A 20,020-nucleotide genomic window follows, 5' to 3' on the forward strand; every position below is an offset into this window, starting at 1 on the left:
GCTTTTGTTCTCTCTTATCATATGTGTATTGAAAGAGAGGGAGGGAAAGGGGGGGGGGATGACTTGCAGAATCCTGAAATGATTGCTGCTATTTGTTTCAAAAAGCTGTATACCCTTGCCTACATGTGTATACCTGTATACCATAACAATTTATAACAGCAAATGAGTATTTTTGTGGTTTTGTAAGCTAGTTTTCCCAAGTCGCAATGTGACATACGTAGCAATACATTTCTGTATGCTGTGTGTGTGTGTGTGTGTGTGTGTGTGTGTGTGTGTGTGTGTGTGTGTGTGTGTGTGTGTGTGTGTGTGTGTGTGTGTGTGTGTGTGTGTGTGTGTGTGTGTGTGTGTGTGTGTGTGTGTGTGTGTGTGTGTGTGTGTGTGTGTGAGAGTGAGTGAGTGAGTGAGTGAGTGAGTGAGTGAGTGAAAAAATGCCATACTGTTCTAGGGTTCCTGATGAAGATCTTGCAGCGTCCGTAGGCGAACTCCTCCACTGCAACCTGGAGGTCTGCCATCAGCACCTCCACTCCCTCCCTGAAGGGAGGTCAAAAAGGTCATCCTGAGCACACATTACCACTCAAAACACAGTCATCATCACCAGGGACACTGACGCGAGGACAACGGACACATCGATGTGTTTAGGGCGAGGAGGAACAGGAGAGGGCAGGGTCCACGTTCTTTTTTTCCCATTTTTCGACCCTGCGGCTTATATAACGGTGCGGCTTATCTATGGATTTTTACAGCTAACGGCCACTAGGGGACCTCCTAAATCTATGGATTTTACACCCGCGGCTTATAGTCCAGTGTGGCTTATATATGTACAAATCATTCAATTTAGCTGCTGCGGCTTATATGCAGGTGCGGCTTATAGTGCGAAAATTACGGTATGTTCAAGTAGGGGCGTTCACTTAATGCAGGGGTCTTCAACGTTTTCAGCCCAAGGACCCCCTAGCTGAGAGAGAGATGAAGCAGGGACCCCCTCTATATTGTATAAAATTGTGTTTCAGATTTAACTTTTTTTGTTTACTTGGTCTGCTCTTTTTTCCCTCTACACCAAACACCTCTTAGCCAAAAAATAGCCGATCTACAAGCTCACAACTTGTGAGCTTGTAGATCGGCTATTTTTTGGCTAAAGTTCTACTCAGAAAAGGGATGCTATCACACAAAGTCATATCACACAAAGATTTGGCGGACCCCCTGTAGTAACTCTGAGGACACCCTAGGGGTCCCGGACCCCCTGTTGAAGACCCCTGATTTATTGTAAAAAGTTACAATATGGAGATAAGAGGTTTCTGATACCTAAAACAAAAGGTTTTGTTTCAGGCATCAGTACAGTGAATGAAACATGTGAGTCAGACTGATACGGAACAGCAGCACAGATAAGGGAAGAGAGACGCCACAACATGTACAATAGCTGTAGAGGGAATGAAACAAATGGCTGACTTCTGATAATCTGGTTGGTAATAACGTCTGGTGGTTTTGCCTGTGCAAAAAAGAAGGCAGAATGCTCACATAGCGTGTGAGTTGTGTTTATGTGTGTGTACGTGTGCAGCCATGCGTGCGTTGGGGTTGACAACAGCAAAGCCCTGTGGGCAAAGACACAGTGTTCTAGTAGGCACACATTAAGCCTAAGGGGCCGTGTCCATAAAATATATATATCTTTTTTTGTTGCTGGCACCGACTGTCTGCCCTGCATTTCTATGGTAAAGGCGCGCTGGTGCGCTCCTCTTCCCAGGTGCCCGAGCATCGAGATTCATTTGCTCCGGATGCCCGATGATTTTTTTTAGGCACTTCAACCTGGAAACGGTTCTGACTTTTGGAGAGGAGCGCCAGGTTTTTTATGGTCCCGATTGTGTCCGAACGACCCGGTAACTTACGATCAAACGTTGAATCGTTACCACAACCCTGAGAAGTCCATGTTTACGTTGTTTCAGCTATGCTATGTGTGCTAATAATGATATCCACACTGTGTGTGTGAACACTATGGACATGATATCTACACTGTGTGTGAACACTATGGACATGATATCTACACTGTGTGTGTGAACACTATGGACATGATATCTACACTGTGTGTGTGTGTGAACACTATGGACATGATATCCACACTGTGTGTGAACACTATGGACATGATATCTACACTGTGTGTGTGTGTGTGTGTGTGTGAACACTATGGACATGATATCCACACTGTGTGTGAACACTATGGACATGATATCTACACTGTGTGTGAACACTATGGACATGATATACACACTGTGTGTGTGAACACTATGGACATGATATCTACACTGTGTGTGAGCACTATGGACATGATATCTACACTGTGTGTGAACACTATGGACATGATATCTACACTGTGTGTGTGAACACTATGGACATGATATCTACACTGTGTGTGTGAACACTATGGACATGATATCTACACTGTGTGTGTGAACACTATGGACATGATATCTACACTGTGTGTGAACACTATGGACATGATATCCACACTGTGTGTGAACACTATGGACATGATATCTACACTGTGTGTGAACACTATGGACATGATATCTACACTGTGTGTGAACACTATGGACATGATATACACACTGTGTGTGTGAACACTATGGACATGATATCTACACTGTGTGTGAGCACTATGGACATGATATCTACACTGTGTGTGAACACTATGGACATGATATCTACACTGTGTGTGTGAACACTATGGACATGATATCTACACTGTGTGTGAACACTATGGACATGATATCTACACTGTGTGTGTGAACACTATGGACATGATATCTACACTGTGTGTGTGAACACTATGGACATGATATCTACACTGTGTGTGAACACTATGGACATGATATCTACACTGTGTGTGAACACTATGGACATGATATCTACACTGTGTGTGAGCACTATGGACATGATATACACACTGTGTGTGTGAACACTATGGACATGATATCTACACTGTGTGTGAACACTATGGACATGATATACACACTGTGTGTGTGAACACTATGGACATGATATCTACACTGTGTGTGAGCACTATGGACATGATATCCACACTGTGTGTGAACACTATGGACATGATATCTACACTGTGTGTGAACACTATGGACATGATATCTACACTGTGTGTGAACACTATGGACATGATATCTACACTGTGTGTGAACACTATGGACATGATATCTACACTGTGTGTGAGCACTATGGACATGATATACACACTGTGTGTGTGAACACTATGGACATGATATCTACACTGTGTGTGAACACTATGGACATGATATACACACTGTGTGTGTGAACACTATGGACATGATATCCACACTGTGTGTGAACACTATGGACATGATATCTACACTGTGTGTGAACACTATGGACATGATATCTACACTGTGTGTGAACACTATGGACATGATATCTACACTGTGTGTGAACACTATGGACATGATATCTACACTGTGTGTGAACACTATGGACATGATATCTACACTGTGTGTGAACACTATGGACATGATATCTACACTGTGTGTGAACACTATGGACAAAGCGCTCCTCAGCTCAAAATGCATTCTCTGTAGAAACGGACCCTAATTTATACTCGCGTTGACGACGCCGTGCGACAACGTATGGATGTGTCTTGGAGGCTCACCTGGCGGGTCCTCTCCAGTGGGGCCAGGTCTGTTTACAGAGCATCTTGTAGCGCTCCAGGCAGGGCTCGTAGAGCTGACGGAAGGCGTAGCCCGCCCTCCTCACGCGCACGTTCTCCATTAGGCCCAGGTAACGCACCTGGTGGCACACTAGAGAGTCTGTGAAGATGTGGGCGGCTTTCTTATCGTTGGGTTTGACGCACCTAGAGGTGAGAAGGAGTAAGTTAAGCACTGTGAGTAGTAAGTACATTTTTATGTATAGAGAGCCTTTCATAGACAGCACTGTCTCATAGTGCTCAACAGGTTTAACCCATTGAAACCGGGAACGCGTCTACACATGTCTTCTAAATCTAAAACTGGTTTCTGAAAAACATATGTTGCCATGTCAGTGGTGCTCAAACGTTTTCATGTCAAGGGCCCCCAAAATGATGTGTATTTGGCCGCGGACCCCCATCTCAAAATATGTTGTTCCAGAGACCCCCCTGGAAGCAAAGATTTGAGTTACAAATGTTGACTTAAAAAATATATATTCAAAGATTTGCACACATTTTCAAGATTTTTCAAAAAATAGCAGATCTACAAGGTCATAGCGTGGCACCGATGAGCTTGTATATCTGCTATTTTTATATAGCCAAAGACATCTAAAATGACACAGATGCGTTTCCGGATTGAATGGGTTAAAAAAACGTAACACTAAAATCATATCTATAAAATAATCAAAAGGCAAATGAGTGAGAGCCTGTCCGTCACTGACTGGGAGCCTGGTTTTCAGATACGTCACTATAGGCTGAATCTATGGCTGCAAAGAGCTTCTGACAGGATGTGGGCCCAATTCCTTTGATCCTTGCCGATTATACAGTGTAACTTTTCATCTTGGCAAGGATTTACAAAACGTTGGATTTGCACTTCAAACGAGGAGGCTAATCAAAGCACTTTTTACAAAGACCAAAACATAACTTGTTCTTTCTTTCTGAAAACTTGAAAAGCACCCACTAGACCCTAGAGCTAGAGATGTAAACCATCGCTAAAACCCATTAAGACCTGAAGGCGATTTCTAATGTCTTCTAAATCCTTCTAAATCTTCTAAAAACAGTTTTCTGAAAAACGTATGTTTCTATATCAGTGGTGATCAAACTTTTTCATGTCAAGGACCCCCAACATGATATGTATTTGTCCGCGGACCCCCATCTCAAAATATGTTGTTCCAGGGACCCCCAGAAGCAAAGATTTGAGTTACAAATGTTCGCTTTAAAAGAATATATATTCATAGATTTGCCCACATTTTCACGATTTTTCAAAAATAGCAGATCTACAAGCTCATAGCGCGGCACTCGGTGCCGCGCTATGAGCTTGTAGATCTGCTATTTTTGAATAGCCAAAGTGTAAAATAATGCTTTTTAGCTCAAATCAAAAAGTGACACAGATGTGTTCCAGGTCTTAATGGGATAATAAGCGTGTCATTTTAGATTTTTGCATTGGCTATTCAAAAACAGCAGATATAGCTTGTACACCTGCTTGAAATATCCTGAAAGTGTGAGAACTACGGATTTAGAAGGTCATTTGTAGAATCGACCTCAGGTCCTAATGGGAACGGAAGGAGCTCCACCTGATGTAGTTGGGGTTCTTGGTCTGCAGGTTCCTCATCAGAACGCCCACGGAGGACTTGAACTGGGAGCCGGCGGTGGGCGGCCTCTTCAGGTTGACCTTGGCCGGGTTGCCTTCGGGGAACAGCAGCTTGATGAGGCTGTGGTTGGCCTTGTACATGGCCTGACACAGGTCCCGGTACAGCAGGTCGTTGTTCTTGTCCATGAAGCCCTCCACGCGGTACAGCACCTGGGTTTACCGGGGGACAACGTAGTACAAACAGGTTTAACCCATTAAGACCTGAAGCCGATTCTCTTATAAATCCCAACAGTATTCTGAAAAACCTATGTTTCTATATCAGTGGTTCTCAAACCTTTTCATGTCAAGGACCCCCAAAATTATATGTATTTTGCCGCGGATCTCAAAATGTTTTGTTCCAGGGACCCCCCAGAAGCAAGGATTTGAGTTAAAAATGTTCGCTTTAAAAGAATATAAATATATTAATTTGCACACATTTTCTCGATATTTTCAAAAATAGCAGATCTACAAGCTTGTAGCGCGGCACTCGGTGCCGCGCTATGAGCTTGTATATCTGCTATTTTTGAATAGCCAAAGTGTAAAATAATGCTTTTTCTTTTTAGCTCAAATCAAAAAGTTACACAGATGCGTCCCAGGTCTTAATGGGTTAAATATTTGAACGGCTTCAGTACGAGGTTGCATATCTGAGCATTATTATTATTATTGACTTCACGGCTTTGGTTGAGTCTGTTTTATTAATACCGTAAATAGACGAGTGCTTAAATCGAGCAGAGGGGGAATTGCTATTTCAGGAAGGTTTGTGAAGGCTGAGAGGGGATTACAGGTCTATTTACTCAAGAGTGATTGGAAAAGGACGGGGATATTCTGGCTTTTCTCATCTCATCTTAAACACTGCAGATTCTTTTTTTTTCCTGCCCACTCACATACGTTTAAGTTCTGCACTTCAGATCAGAATGTTCATGCTCTGATGGTCGCTACCAGCTCTACTCATCTCCACTCGTTTCACATTTCCCACAAGTGTCTCGAGTCTCGATGGCCAATTTCAGCGGTCACCATCATAATATCCACACTGTGGGCGCCATTTTAGAGTAGGCGAGCTTCCGCGTGTGTCACGTTCATAAGCCAATCAGAGGCAGGTGGGGGCGGGTCTTTTCGTAAGAGGCAGCCGCGCAGCAAAAGTCAGTTAGACGAGCTCTGATTGGCCAGTAATCTACGCGCTGTGATTGGCCAGTAGTCAACGCGCTGTGATTGGCCACTGGCCAGTAGTCACTTTGAATGGTAGCTTGCCTACTCTAAAATGGCGACCGCGATACCAGTCGCTCCAACGAACTGCAGAGTCCAATGAGGTATCTAGGTTTCTATTCACCTGTTTCCTAGGCTGTGCGTTTTCCACTTCCTGTCGATTTGATCCAATGAAACTGGTCAGATGACCAATGATATCCAATGAAATCGACAGGAAGTGGAAAACACACAGCCTGGGAAACAGGTGAATATCTATGGTCACCATGACATTGTCATGTGACAGTGTACAAAAAAAGGAAAACTCCACAACACCATCTTCAAATGAAACTAAAGTTTCAGTCAAGAGACCTTCATCAGGTTATATGAAAGGTCTCTTGCCTCAAGGGTAATACACAACACATACCACCCTAATACACTAGATGTGGTCTGTGAGAGTCTATATCAGACTTAGTCTCAAACTTTGTCATGCCAAGGACCCCCAAATCCATGTATGTATGTGGCCGCGGACCCCCAGCTGAAAATATGTTGTGCCAGGGACCCCAAGCAACAAACATTTTATGTTAAAAATGTTCACCTTTAAAAAGAAAAAGATGGGAAGATTTGCACACATTTTCATGATTTTTCAAAAATAGCAGATCTACAAGCTCATAGCGCCGCACTCCGTGCGGCGCTATGAGCTTGTATATCTGCTATTTTTGAATGGTCAAAGTATAAGATATGGTTAAAATGATTGTGACATGATTGTGACACCTCCGCACTGTGGTGGAGTAGAATACCTTGCCGGCGTAGTGTTGGATGCGGAAGCAGTTGTGCGGGAGGCTCTGGTCGGTCAGGAACTTGGAGTTCTTGCTGAGGCGGCTCTCAAAGTGCTGGTGCTCGGCGCACACCGTGTTCAGCTTGTCCAGGAAGGTGTCGTCGGTGACCGTCCCCGGCCTCAGGCACTCCTCGTCCAGCATGGCCATGATGCCGTTCTGGTTCTGGGAAGGACGGAGTGAAAACGGTAAAGGTGAAGACGATGACGTAATTGCACGTCAGTCAGCGGTAACGTGTTGTTTTTCGTCAGCGACTGTGTTTACATGGACCCTGATATTTACGATGACAGCTCAACTCAGAATAAAAACACCTTCATGTAATCACGGCAATCGGAAGATAATATTCCGATCCGGTCGATCGGAAGGAGTTTTCACTCTAGTGGAGAGGGGCGGTATATATATATGTCACAGGGAAATTGGAAAACCAGTGAAATTGAAAAAGGAGCGCTCGTTTTCACCCCCCCCTCGCTTCCACCCCCCCTCGCTTCCCCCGTTGTTATGGATTCACTTTGATTGCGACTGGTGACGTTAGTCTGTCTATGTAATCAACACAAAAAGATCAAAACGAAAAGATCTATTCTCCCCCATCGGTTTACAACTCGGACGGCGCTGAGTCGACTAGCAGACCATCGGCCGGTCGGCGCGGGCACTCGCGCCTGGGGGCTAACAAATGCCAATTTCCCTGTAACATATACACCTTTTGATATTCAGATCAACAGGAAAATATCAGCATGTAAACACTGATTCTGATTGTCTCTCTGGTTGGTCTCTGGCTGGAAAATTGACAGAAGAAAAAATAAAACCAGACAGAACCACTTTGTGCACATCAAAAGTTATGTTCCAAATGAATGCTTTGGGTCAAGTAAACAAGGAATGCTTTTATTCAGGTTCCATGTAAACAGTTGAGTATGAATCTCTGTTCAGAATGAATAAATATTGTCCCATGTTAACGCATGCAGTGTCGTCTCATATTGGCTTTCATGAAGTTGTTGTATTGCCTGAAAAACTCTTCGTATATGATCAATGCTATACATGGGATATCATTTAAAAACTTAAATAAGCCCTATATAGCCCGATAATTTGCTGTACGACAAATATAAAAATATAAAATAGACATTCTACGAGCTCACAGCACATCACGATGCAATATAGTGTGAGCTTGTAGATTGCCAATTTTCACAACTGAGTTTCTTTACAATTTTTGAAAGGATTTTCCCATAATACATGACTAAAATAGGGACTCCAGGTTGAAAGTAGTTCAACGTTTATTGTTATGCTGCCAGAGAGGCACTTCTAGTCGATGCCTAAATCTGCCCCATGGCGTCCATTTTCTTAGGGTCAAAATAAATGTGCCCGTGTCGAGACAACCGCGTCTCTCCAGACGGAGGCTTGCCATTACTGTGCCGGGTTCAAGTCAACCGTGGATTCCTGCTAAATGTTTTGCTTTCCAAGAACTGGGAGACAACGAGAGACCAACTCACATTCTCGATGAGGTCGCAGATAATGGCGTTGTTGAAATAGTCGATGTTGGTCCACTCGATGCCCTGCAATAACACATGAACATGGAGTCAGTGGGTCAAACTTTCTTCTCAGAAACATTCACTTGAGGCTTCCAAGAAAGCTCTCTCTCTCTCTCTCTCTCTCCATCACCTAGAGTCACTTATACAGATCTGACTGGTTTAGCAGATTATGGTCTTAGCTTCATTAAAGACCAGTCGATTACGCACTTTGTCTAGACTCTAGAACGTGAGGAAAGCTCGTCACCTAATCACATTATGGCTTCCTTTGTTTTTGCCCCAACTTATGGCCTTCAGCCAAACAGACAGCATTAGCAGAGAACTAGGGACACCATACTAATAATAAAGCAGGTTTTCAGTTTGTCTCATCCTGCACTTGAACTCGTCTCTGGCTGACGTAGACCAGTAGGAAAAGGCGTGGCTTTACACTGGGATGGTTGGATGGTTGGGTAGCCAATCCAGGCCCCCTGATTGGTGGCCGTCACTCTACCCTCTCGTCATCAGGCTGTGGTATTTTCCCAGGCCTGCGCTACGCTGGACCGGGGCCAGGGAGTGGAATATCATTGGTGGTGGGGGTGGGATGGGATGGGATGGGATGGGGGGGAGGGGGTGGGGGGGTTGAGTCTGGGGAGCAGCAGTCACACACTAAGAGCTCTGAAAGCAAACAGAGCTCCAAAGGGGGTTGTGGGGGGGGGGGGGGGGTGGCGGAGTGTTTACTCTTTCTAGAGTGAGGGATCACTTCCGTCTACCGAGTTCATGGAGGGAGAGAAGAGCCAGAGGCAAAGAGTGATGGAGAAATGGGCGAGCAGGGAGGGGAGGCGGGGGGGGTGTGAAGGTGACAGGAGGGCGATGATGGTGACGGGGGACGGGGGGGGGGGCGATGAAGGTGACCGAGAGAAACACAGAAGATCAAACCGGAGATCTTGCAGTGATATTTAAAAAAGGTTTGAATAGAAGTTATAATGTGTGGCTCAGACACTGTGGGGGCCCCAGCGCACACACACACACACACACACACACACACACACAGTATTTCCAATTTTCAGTACTTTTACTTCTACTCCACTACATCTCAGAGGCAAATATTGCACTTTTTACTCCACTACAATTATTTGAAAACGAGTTAGTAGTTACTTTGTAAAACATACATTAACCACTTCAGACCTACACACTTTGGCCTTTTGAAAATAGCAGATCTACAAGCTCACGACGCGTTGAGAGCTTGTGAGCTCTGCTATTTTCAAAGGATATTATACATTTGGAAACTTGTGAAATGGGACATTGCGCATAATGAGTACTTTGACTTTTAGGACTTAAGTATATTTTGACGCCAGTACTTTTGTACTTTTACTCAAGTACCATTTGAATACTGGTACTTGTACTCGTAAAAGAGTATTTCTACATTGTGGTATTGCTACTTTTACTTGAGTACAAATAGTGAGTACTTTTACCACCACTGCACCCGACAGGGAGGGAGGGGGTTGGTCAGTTACCTCTCGAACGTACTCCTCCTGCTCCTCGCGCAGCGTCAGCTCGATGAAGATCTGCTGCAGCTTCTCGTTGCAGTAGTTGATGATGAACTGCTCGAAGCTGTTGTCCTGCAGTGACACGCAGCGTCCACCAGGGGAACAGGCAAACAAACAGTTAGTTCCAGCTGTTGGAAAACATGCCCTAATAATGCTCTGAATTTAATAAAGAAAAATATTTAAAACAATAATATTGTCACTGTCAGTCAGTAACCTTGTGTGTCCAAAACCAGTACTTTTCAGGGAACTGGGGGGAAAGGAACCTGCGTTCCAATAATAATAAATTAAGCTAGGATTTAGTCGCAAGTTGTTCATGTTTTTCATTGGTTAAATCTATCTATAAATGCATGATATCTCTGTCTGTCTGTCTGTCTGTCTGTCTGCACACCTTGGGGTGTGCATTGCCCAAGTATTGACAAAAGGTACAACGTGTAATGGGTATTGCATATTGCATAACCAGAGGCATTGTTCCCAACAAACATGGGCTTAGTATTTATAAAGCCCACAGACAGACAGACAGAACCTTTCGATGTGGCATCCATACCTATTTTGGGCATGTCATCATAGAGGGGGGAAAAAAATACTCTTTCGAAATCTTTCAAAAATAGTGAAAATAGCTACTCTACAACTCACAAAGCATCGCAAAGCCACACATTGTGAGCTTGTAGATCTGCTATTTGCGCTACTTTTGAGTTACACGGTGATACGACAAAATATACAATATGATATTAATTCATATCATATTATGTTTAAAAAAAAAACATTAAAAAGATGAAATGTGGAGACTGGCCCCAAAGAGACGACATGCATCTTGCCTCTCTCTCTTTCTTTGCAAAACAGTGCTAGCAATAACAAAGTGAGCCTCAGAGCTCTCACTTTGCTGCTGAAGGATTTACAGTCTGGTCTTTTTTCTACAAGCGTTATTGAACAAACAAAGAGCTCAGTGATTTGGAATGGCGGACAACTAGAGCTGCTTGAGAAAATGTAAGTGTCGAAAAAAATTCCGACGGGCGTGGCCGTTCTTCTGAGATCGCACACACAGTTCATTGAACAATGACAAATTCTTTACCATTTCAAAAATCGCTTTCACTTTGACTCCCTCGCCACCGCCATTCCCCCAATTTTAACCAATTATAGCCAATTAGGAGTGTTTAGTGGCAAAGTCGGTCGGGGCCGTCAATGCCGGGTTAGGAGACATTCATTTTGCTCACGCTGCCGGTCAGTTTAGTGGGTTAGAGGTTAGAAGAGCGTGTCTAGTCTAACATCAGAGGGTTAAGTATTAAGGACATGATGATACTGGGAAATGGACAGGTTGTACAGCAGTAGTAATCTCAGGTAATGCTGGAACAAGCTCCTCCATTTCCCCTGACAGAGAAAGCAGGAGTTTATCTTCACTCTTACATAACAACAGACAAAACAACAGACACATGTAAAGAACAACAGACACATGTAAAGAACAACAGACACATGTAAAGAACAACAGACACATGTAAAGAACAACAGACACATGTAAAGAACAACAGACACATGTAAAGGCATCTCTCTCGTCTTTCCACCAAAGGGACAGCGGACGGACGGACGGACGGACACCCGGCTGAAAGGACGGCCACATTGTGTGAAAACCAGAGACGTCTGCAACTACAGTACGGTGGTTTGGGACCGGCTTGATGCGCCTAACATGGTCAAATCATGTACGTACGTGTGTGTGTGTGTGTGTGTGTGTGTGTGTGTGTGTGTGTGTGTGTGTGTGTGTGTGTGTGTGTGTGTGTGTGTGTGTGTAGTATATATATATATATATATATATATATATATATATATATATAGATGCTGTCAGGTGAAAACCTCATTATGTCCAAAACCGTTCAGGATTGAAATTCAAAAGCAGCAAAAATAGCAGATCTAAAAGCTCCAAACGCATCGCAGCACGACACGTTTGGAGCTTGTAGATCGGCTATTTTTTGCTACTTTTGTGTGAAAGATAGACAGCCTGCCGTGCCTCAGAAGACACATTTTGCAGAACGTCCTTTCAGCCGTGTGCCTGCCGGCCGCTGCACCCTTGGGTGCCCTGTGGCGTCTTGAGAGGAGGAGGAGCTTCATTAATTAATACTAAGGATTAATGGAGGGAGCACGGGGGTGGGGGGGGATCACAGCATGCACAATGGCCACAACAAACGCCCCCACACGGCAGGGTGTTACTTACTCCGTCCTGGACATAACCCCAGACACAAACACAACAGTCAGGGAAGAGAGCAACTTGATGGTGAGTGGAGATGAAGAAGAAGAAGAAGACATGCACTCCATAGAACAACATGTGTGCAGTAACCCCTACATGTGTAGAAGACATGCACTCCATAGAACAACATGTGTGAAGTAACCCCTACATGTGTAGAAGACATGCACTCCATAGAACAACATGTGTGAAGTAACCCCTACATGTGTAGAAGACATGCACTCCATAGAACAACATGTGTGAAGTAACCCCTACATGTGTAGAAGACATGCACTCCATAGAACAACATGTGTGAAGTAACCCCTACATGTGTAGAAGACATGCACTCCATAGAACAACATGTGTGCAGTAACCCCTACATGTGTAGCCACAGGTGTTTGCAAACATGTGGTCTAATACACGGTCTTACCAAACATGTACTGTAGGTAGTCGCTGCATGCCAGATAAGAATGTGCCGACTGAAGCCTAATTTATACTCATTTGTACGACTGTGTCACTTGTTGCTATACAGATCAACCATTCAATAGAGGAACACATCTGTGTCATTTTAGATGTCTTTGACTATTCAAAAATATCAGATCTACAAGCTCATAGCGCTTGAGCTTGTAGATCTGCTATTTTTGAAAAATCTTGAAAATGTGTGCAAATCTTTGAATATATATATTTTTTTAAAGCGAACATTTTTAAGTCAAATCTTTGCTTCTGGGAGGTCCCTGGAACAAAACATTTGGAGATGGGGGTCCGTGGCTAAATACATACAGTATATAAAAATGTTTTCTAAATCCTAACAGCTTGTTGCTATAATATCAGTGGTGCTCCAACTTTTCCATGTCAAGGACCCCCCGAAATGATTTGCATTAGGCCGCGGACCCCCATCACAAAATATGTTGTTCCAGGGACCCCCCGGAAGCACAGATCAGAGTTAAAAAGCGTTTCCTTTAATACACATACATATATACAAGATTTGCACACATTTTCCACGATAAAAAAAATAAATAGCAGATATACAAGCTCATAGCGCTATGAGCTTGTATATCTGCTATTTTTTAAATAGCCAAAGAAGACTTAAAGTGACACAGATGCAAGGGGTTAAACGAAGCTGGAGTCTAACGTGTCTTTAAACTCTTTACCTCAAATATCTCAAAGCCGTAGATATCCAGGACGCCCATCACCTTGTGGCTGGTTTTGGTTTGAGCCTGAGAACAGAGAGACCAAGGCTTTAATGAGGAGAGAGATGCATCATGGGACAGACAGGTCAGCTGACATGGTTAAAGGGCCAATGTCAAACTCTAGCGCAGGGGTTTTCAACAGGGGGCCCAGGACCCCTAGGGGGTCCTCAGAGTTACTACAGGGGGTCCGCCAAATCTTTGTGTGAAAAGATTTTTTTATTTTACCTTAACCACTTGAACCCTAACATCCCTTTTCTGAGGAGAACTTTAGCCAAAAAAAAACAGCAGATCTACAAGCTCACAACGCCTCGCGCTGCGAGGCGTTGTGAGCTTGTAGATCGGCTGTTTTTTTGGCAAAGAGGTGTTTGGTGTTAAAAAGAGCAGACCAAGTAAACAAAAAAAGTATAATCTGAAACACAATTTTATACAATATAGAGTAGGGGGTCCCTGCTTCATCTCTCTCTCAGCTAGGGGGTCCTTGGCCTGAAGACGTTGAAGACCCCTGGTCTAGAGCAGTGTTTTACAAAACGTTTTAGCTCCAGATCCAAATGAGAAATGTGATGTCTACCGCGGGACCCAAAACAAATACAAGAAAATAAAGTAAAATAGCCAAACTTGTAGATCGGCTATTTTCACTACTAAAAAATGACATCTAATTTATGAAATTTCTTCCGATTTGTTGTATTACATGCATGAAATTCTGCTTGAATTTGTTTTAAATTCATGAACATTTTTTAATTTTGGGGGGATTTAAAACATACATATATTTGAAATAATAATTAACTCTCTCAGTGCCAATGAAATAAAAAAAATATGTTCATACTGTGCCAGCAATTATTTAGTAGTAAAAAAAAAAGTGCTTAGGAAGCTAGATACAGCCTTTTTCAGTTATAAGTTAAACAAGGAGTGAATGGAGCTGCAAATCTTCAGATAATGATATCTTGGGTTCTGATTTTTTTTCCCCAAAAAAATAAAATAATAATAATATATATATATATATATATATTTTTAAAACTCTGGATTTTTGGCACTGAAGGCATTCAGAAAAAACTCGGGATATCTCGTTGTGTGGCACTGAGAGAGTTAAAACCAAAATGTAGGAAACTAAAATAAAACGATATTTACTTGCGACCCGACTGGAGTGACTCACTGTTTGGGAACCACTGTTCTATAGTACATCATCAATAAAGTTACGGTACATACCTTGATGCTTTCGTTGATCCTGGTGACCAGCCAGCTGAACAGACGACTGTACAGGTTCTTGGCGAGTGCGTCGCGGGCGTAGTAGGCCTGTAAATTAAACATACAACGTCTGCTTTAATACTCAAATAAACTCCCCAAGAAATACATCTCCCCCCCCCCCCCCGCTCTCCCCATACATACAGGAAATACATGAGCATTGTTTAAAGTGCTTAGAGCGAGACAGCTGCTGTAAATATTTGGATGTGTCCAAAAATAGACCAATAACTATGTTATTATATACAGTTAAAGAGTCACACAATGAGAGGACCGAGCGCGACCAGGGCGCCTTTGTGAGTTGGATGGGATTTGTGGAAGTGAAAGTGGAGAAACAATCATCATCATCATCGTTGCTCTGTGAATTCCAGCCATCGCTGCCATTCCAGAACCTTCCTCGGAAATTATACATTGAAGCTGTCTGAGTGGGCGTGTCATGTCTCAGGGGGGCGGGGTTAAGTGCTAGCTCCTATGAGGAAGGCTCATCTGCTTGGCAGTGAGCCAGTCGTGAGTATAGAGTCTGTCATCCCTCATGTAAACAAGACATGGAATGGTAGGGGTGTGTGTGTGTCTGTGTGTGGTGTGTGTGTGTGTGGTGGGGGGGGGGGGGGGGCAGAAATGAATAACCCCATAATAGTGACAGAGACACTTCAGCAGGAGCATGCACGACATGTCCACTGACTGAACTACATTGAGGAACCGGAATCACACAGTCATAGCTGGTATGTAGACTTAACGTCTGCTATACTGTACATACAATTAGCTAGTAATGGCAATATTATTTGCATGCGTCTGCTCCCTCACTAAAGCCACTCGATGCGCTCTACCCATAGAGTTATACTATATCTAGAGGGTGGATACTGAAAGTTGCTCAGTGGCGTTTTGAAGCACCCGGAAGTCTGCTGGAAGTATAACATTGGGTCCATTAGGTCTACGCTTATGAGTCTGCCGGAAGTACCAATATTGCAATATTGGGTCGTGAGCACGCGCAGAAGCATTTTAGATGAGGAAGTAGTGCATTCTCAGATTTGACCACCAGGCTTGGCAGCTTCACTGTTCTACCGCTGGGGGCTTGGGTCTACCTACCACAGCGGGCCGTAGCCCCAAAATGGCGGATCGCGGTTAGAATATTGTTGTTCCTATGGATACACAGATCCCTCCGCTAACCCACGGGGACTATTTTTGTTTTTGTTTTTATGGGACACAATGTCGCTTCCACGGCGTTTCAAATATCATCGGATTGAGGTAATTAGGCTGGCAAGGATATAGAAAACTATGTTTAATATCTTGGCAATCAATGTGTTAATTGGCCGCATGAAATACAGCTGAAGAGACGAGGAAACTGGAAAGACTTTCGATGGGGGGCTTAATCTGCAAACAGTTGGGGCGGCCATAGCTGAGTGGTTAGTGAGCCCGCCTAGGGAGCCAGAGGCCCTGGTTGCCCCAGGTTCGATTCCAGGCCAGGCCAGCATATGTGTCAATGAAATGAAATTTGTCCCTGAGCTCTTAACCCCTAATTGCTCACAGGTTCTCATTGGAAACAAGACCGCAAGGACTTTCATGAACGACCTGTTAAAAGGAATTATCCTTATCCTTATCCAGTGCTGTTTTCACCTTAATCGGAAGTAAGATTCTCAAACTTTTTCATGTCAAGGACCCCTAAATTTATATGTATTTGGCCGCAGACCGACCCCCATCTGAACATACAGTATGTTGTGCAAGGGGATCCCCCCATACACGATTTGTGTTGTTAAAATGTTGCATGGTTGCGAACTTGATTTTGACACTATACTCATTATTCATTTAGCTGGGGACCCCCTCTAGAACCTCCCTCCAGGAGGACCCCCACTTTAAGCTGCTTTCAGAGCCCCCATGGATGGCGTTCCCCTTCCCCATCAACACTCTCCTCCTGGAGGCTGGGGGGGGGGGGGGGGTGAACTCTCTAACCCTTCATAATAATGTGACCTACATCTTAACTCCCAGCAGCAGGAATATATACTGCTCATCTATAATGGAAGAGTTTTGCATGTTAGTGTCTGAACGTGGATGTGGGTCAGACTCAGGCTCAGCAGACCACTTCAAGGTAAGTCAGGGGGAAGTAATGTTCCTTTATCCCCACATGCACTGTGTGTGAGTGTGAGTGTGAGTGTGTGTGTGTGTGTGTGTGTGTGTGTGTGTGTGTGTGTGTGTGTTAGGGCTAGTAACTTTCCTCAGAAATGATATTCGAATATTGGTCTTAAAAAATTGCAGATATTCGAATATATTCGAATATATTCGAATATTAATATTAAAAATTAAAAAAAAAATATATATATATATATAGTTTATAGTTTATTTGACAGGAACTATACCAAAAACAATGTATCAAGTGCTCGGATCCAATAATACATTGTTTTTTGTATTGTTCCTGTCAAATAAACATGAAAAAAAAACAATTTCTTTTTTTTTAATTCGAATATTAATTTTCATATTTGAATATACATATTTCCCCCATATTCGAGGAATATTAAAAATTCGAATATTAATTTACCAGCCCTAGTGTGTGTGTGTGTGTGTGTGTGTGTGCGCGCGCACACGTGCGAGCGTGCGTGTGTGTGTGTGTGCGTGTGCGTGTGTCAAGTAGACTCTGCATTGCTATGCATGCTGTGTGACTAGATTTCCAGAATCAAGGTGGTTTTATTTGTCACTAAACTTATACAAGTTTGTTCCGCAACATTCTTAACGTTTTATGTGTTTTTTTTCATAAATTAACGCCCTACTTGATCAAACTACAGCGTCACACAAAAGCGTCAAAAGTAGAAGATCTACAAGCTCGAAACGCGGCGCGAAGCGACGCGGTTCGAGCTTGTAGATCTGCTACTTTTGGATCTTGCTGCTTTTGTGATAATGTGAGTGTGAGTTGGGTATACATAGTGTTTGTGCCACACTGTGGCGTTCCTCTGACCTGGGCGACGTTGAGCGTGGTGGAGACCTTCTCCAGCTTGGCCTCCACCGTGCGGTAGCTGAACGCCCGCTCCAGCACGGACTGTTCGATGCCCAGCAGCTCACACATCTCCTTCAGGTCTGTGGACAACCAAACAAAATGTACAGGACATAAAATTACCAGGAGAGTAAACTTTAGTAAAACATATTTTGTGTCGCTCGCTAGTACAGCCACGAAGAAAGTTATTCTAGTAAATTGGAAATCTGAAAATTGGCCTTCACAGAGACATTGGCTGAATGAACTTTCATTATATTGCACACCAGAAAAGATATTGTATAACGTAAGCAGAAAACCTGCAATATATCAAAAAATCTGGGGTAATTTCTTTGATGTTCTTCCATCAACATCTCCTAATAGTTGATTTCTTTCCCCTCTGGTTTTTTGTTTTTGTTTTATTATATTTGACATTGTCTAAAAGGTGTTGTGAAAAATAAAAAATAAGAAAAGAACAAAGGACTGTTGAGGGTTGAGTAGTGTAGCATTCTGGGAAAGGGGTGGGGGGGGGGGGGAATTGGGAGTTGACTGTTTTTGTATTTTTTGTCTCTCTTATTTGTGGTGTTTTTGTGTATCTTGTATTTTCCTTTATTTTTTGGTCTTTTTTATTATGTCTTGTTTACAAAAAAAAAGAAAAAGGAAGAAAGATGTGATAATGATATGTGTACATTGTGGATTGTCAAATCAAGAAATTACCAGGAGAACCAAACGCAATGTAATGTAATTTTTTTGCATAATCGTTATAATCGTTTCCATGTTGAAACATTTTCACACATCTTCAAATATTGAAAAAGCAGAAATAGATGATCTACAAGCTTACAACGCGTGACTTTGTGACACGTTGTAAGCTTGTAGATCAGCTATTTCTGCTATTTTTACATGTATACAATTATTATATGTGTCAATAATTTATTTGTGTTTTATTTGTCATATCTGCCCAGTGCAATTTTTCACTACGAAGCCTAAAAGGCAAACAGAAATTATTTTTATTCATCTGTTTCAATGTAAAGAAAACTTAAACGTACTGTAAGATAATTAAATGAAATCAATAACATGTAATGTAATGTACGAACCTGCAATAAAGTATTACAACAAAAAGTGTTTCAATGTTCAAAGGCCAAACATACAATTAAATCGTTAATAATAATAATTTGAGTTAACTTAAATGTGTAATGGTGACAGGCCAAGGTTTCTGCCTAGCAGCCAACGATATATACATTGGTAGAAAAGCCTATCAGCTTATGCAAGGACAGCTGGCAGTTAATTATTATTATAGTAATTCAATGTTCAAATGTACAGTACCACATTGGTAATACGCATTACGTCATACTTTGCGTTATCCTGGGTATAAGATGTTTGTACTTGTATTATTTTTATTTATTTAATTAATTAATTAATTTATTACGTTTATTTGACAGGGACAATACAAAAAATAACAATGAATATGTTAATAAGTTATAAAAACATGAAACCGTTGCAATTGTATAAGGGGTTTATAGCCGAGGCTAATTTGCGACCCCAGTCCCTGACCTTTCTATACAAAATATCTACCTGGTAAAACATTGCGTTACAAAAAGGACATGCATGAAGCTCTAATCTCAACAAGTACAATAACAATAACATTCCCAAATTACATTCATGAACGCAGTGACATAAACGTTTTAACAACGTGCCTAACAAGACCTGGAACGCATCTGTGTCACTTTAGTTTTCTTTGGCTATTCAAAAATATCAGATCTACGAGCCCATAGTGCGGCACCGGGTGCCGCACTATGGGCTCGTAGATCTGATATTTTTGAAAAATCTTGACAAAAAATGTTTTAGATTTTTTTCAAAAAACTGTTAGGATTTAGATTTTTTTTTAAAGAATTGCCTCAGGTCTTAATTGGGTTAACCTTTTCATTAAATATTTTGAGATCAGTTTGTTTTTTTATTTCACTTGGTAGGGCATTCCACACGTGTATCCAGCTGTATTACCCAATAAAAAATAATCAATCAATCAGTGGTCAGTCAGTAATGGCAGAGAGGTAGA

General features: G+C 42.5%; 1 protein-coding gene across 6 annotated transcripts in view; it reads right to left on the reverse strand.

The window, feature by feature from the left end:
- Window positions 1-20,020, reverse strand: part of myo1b (myosin IB) — a 158,441-nt gene that overhangs the window by 27,067 nt on the left and 111,354 nt on the right. For all 6 annotated transcript variants that reach the window (XM_080412838.1, XM_080412836.1, XM_080412837.1 and 3 more), the window contains exons 11-19: window positions 17,956-18,074; window positions 14,979-15,065; window positions 13,737-13,802; window positions 10,344-10,448; window positions 8,815-8,877; window positions 7,298-7,498; window positions 5,263-5,489; window positions 3,659-3,859; window positions 438-531 (exon numbers count right to left, since the gene is read on the reverse strand). In XM_080412838.1, coding sequence (XP_080268964.1) covers window positions 438-531; window positions 3,659-3,859; window positions 5,263-5,489; window positions 7,298-7,498; window positions 8,815-8,877; window positions 10,344-10,448; window positions 13,737-13,802; window positions 14,979-15,065; window positions 17,956-18,074 — 1,163 coding nt within the window. The remainder of the gene's footprint in view (window positions 1-437; window positions 532-3,658; window positions 3,860-5,262; window positions 5,490-7,297; window positions 7,499-8,814; window positions 8,878-10,343; window positions 10,449-13,736; window positions 13,803-14,978; window positions 15,066-17,955; window positions 18,075-20,020) is intronic.

This window comes from Gymnoscopelus braueri (assembly GCF_963280865.1).
Source record: "Gymnoscopelus braueri genome assembly, chromosome: 18".
Lineage (NCBI taxonomy): Eukaryota > Metazoa > Chordata > Actinopteri > Myctophiformes > Myctophidae > Gymnoscopelus > Gymnoscopelus braueri.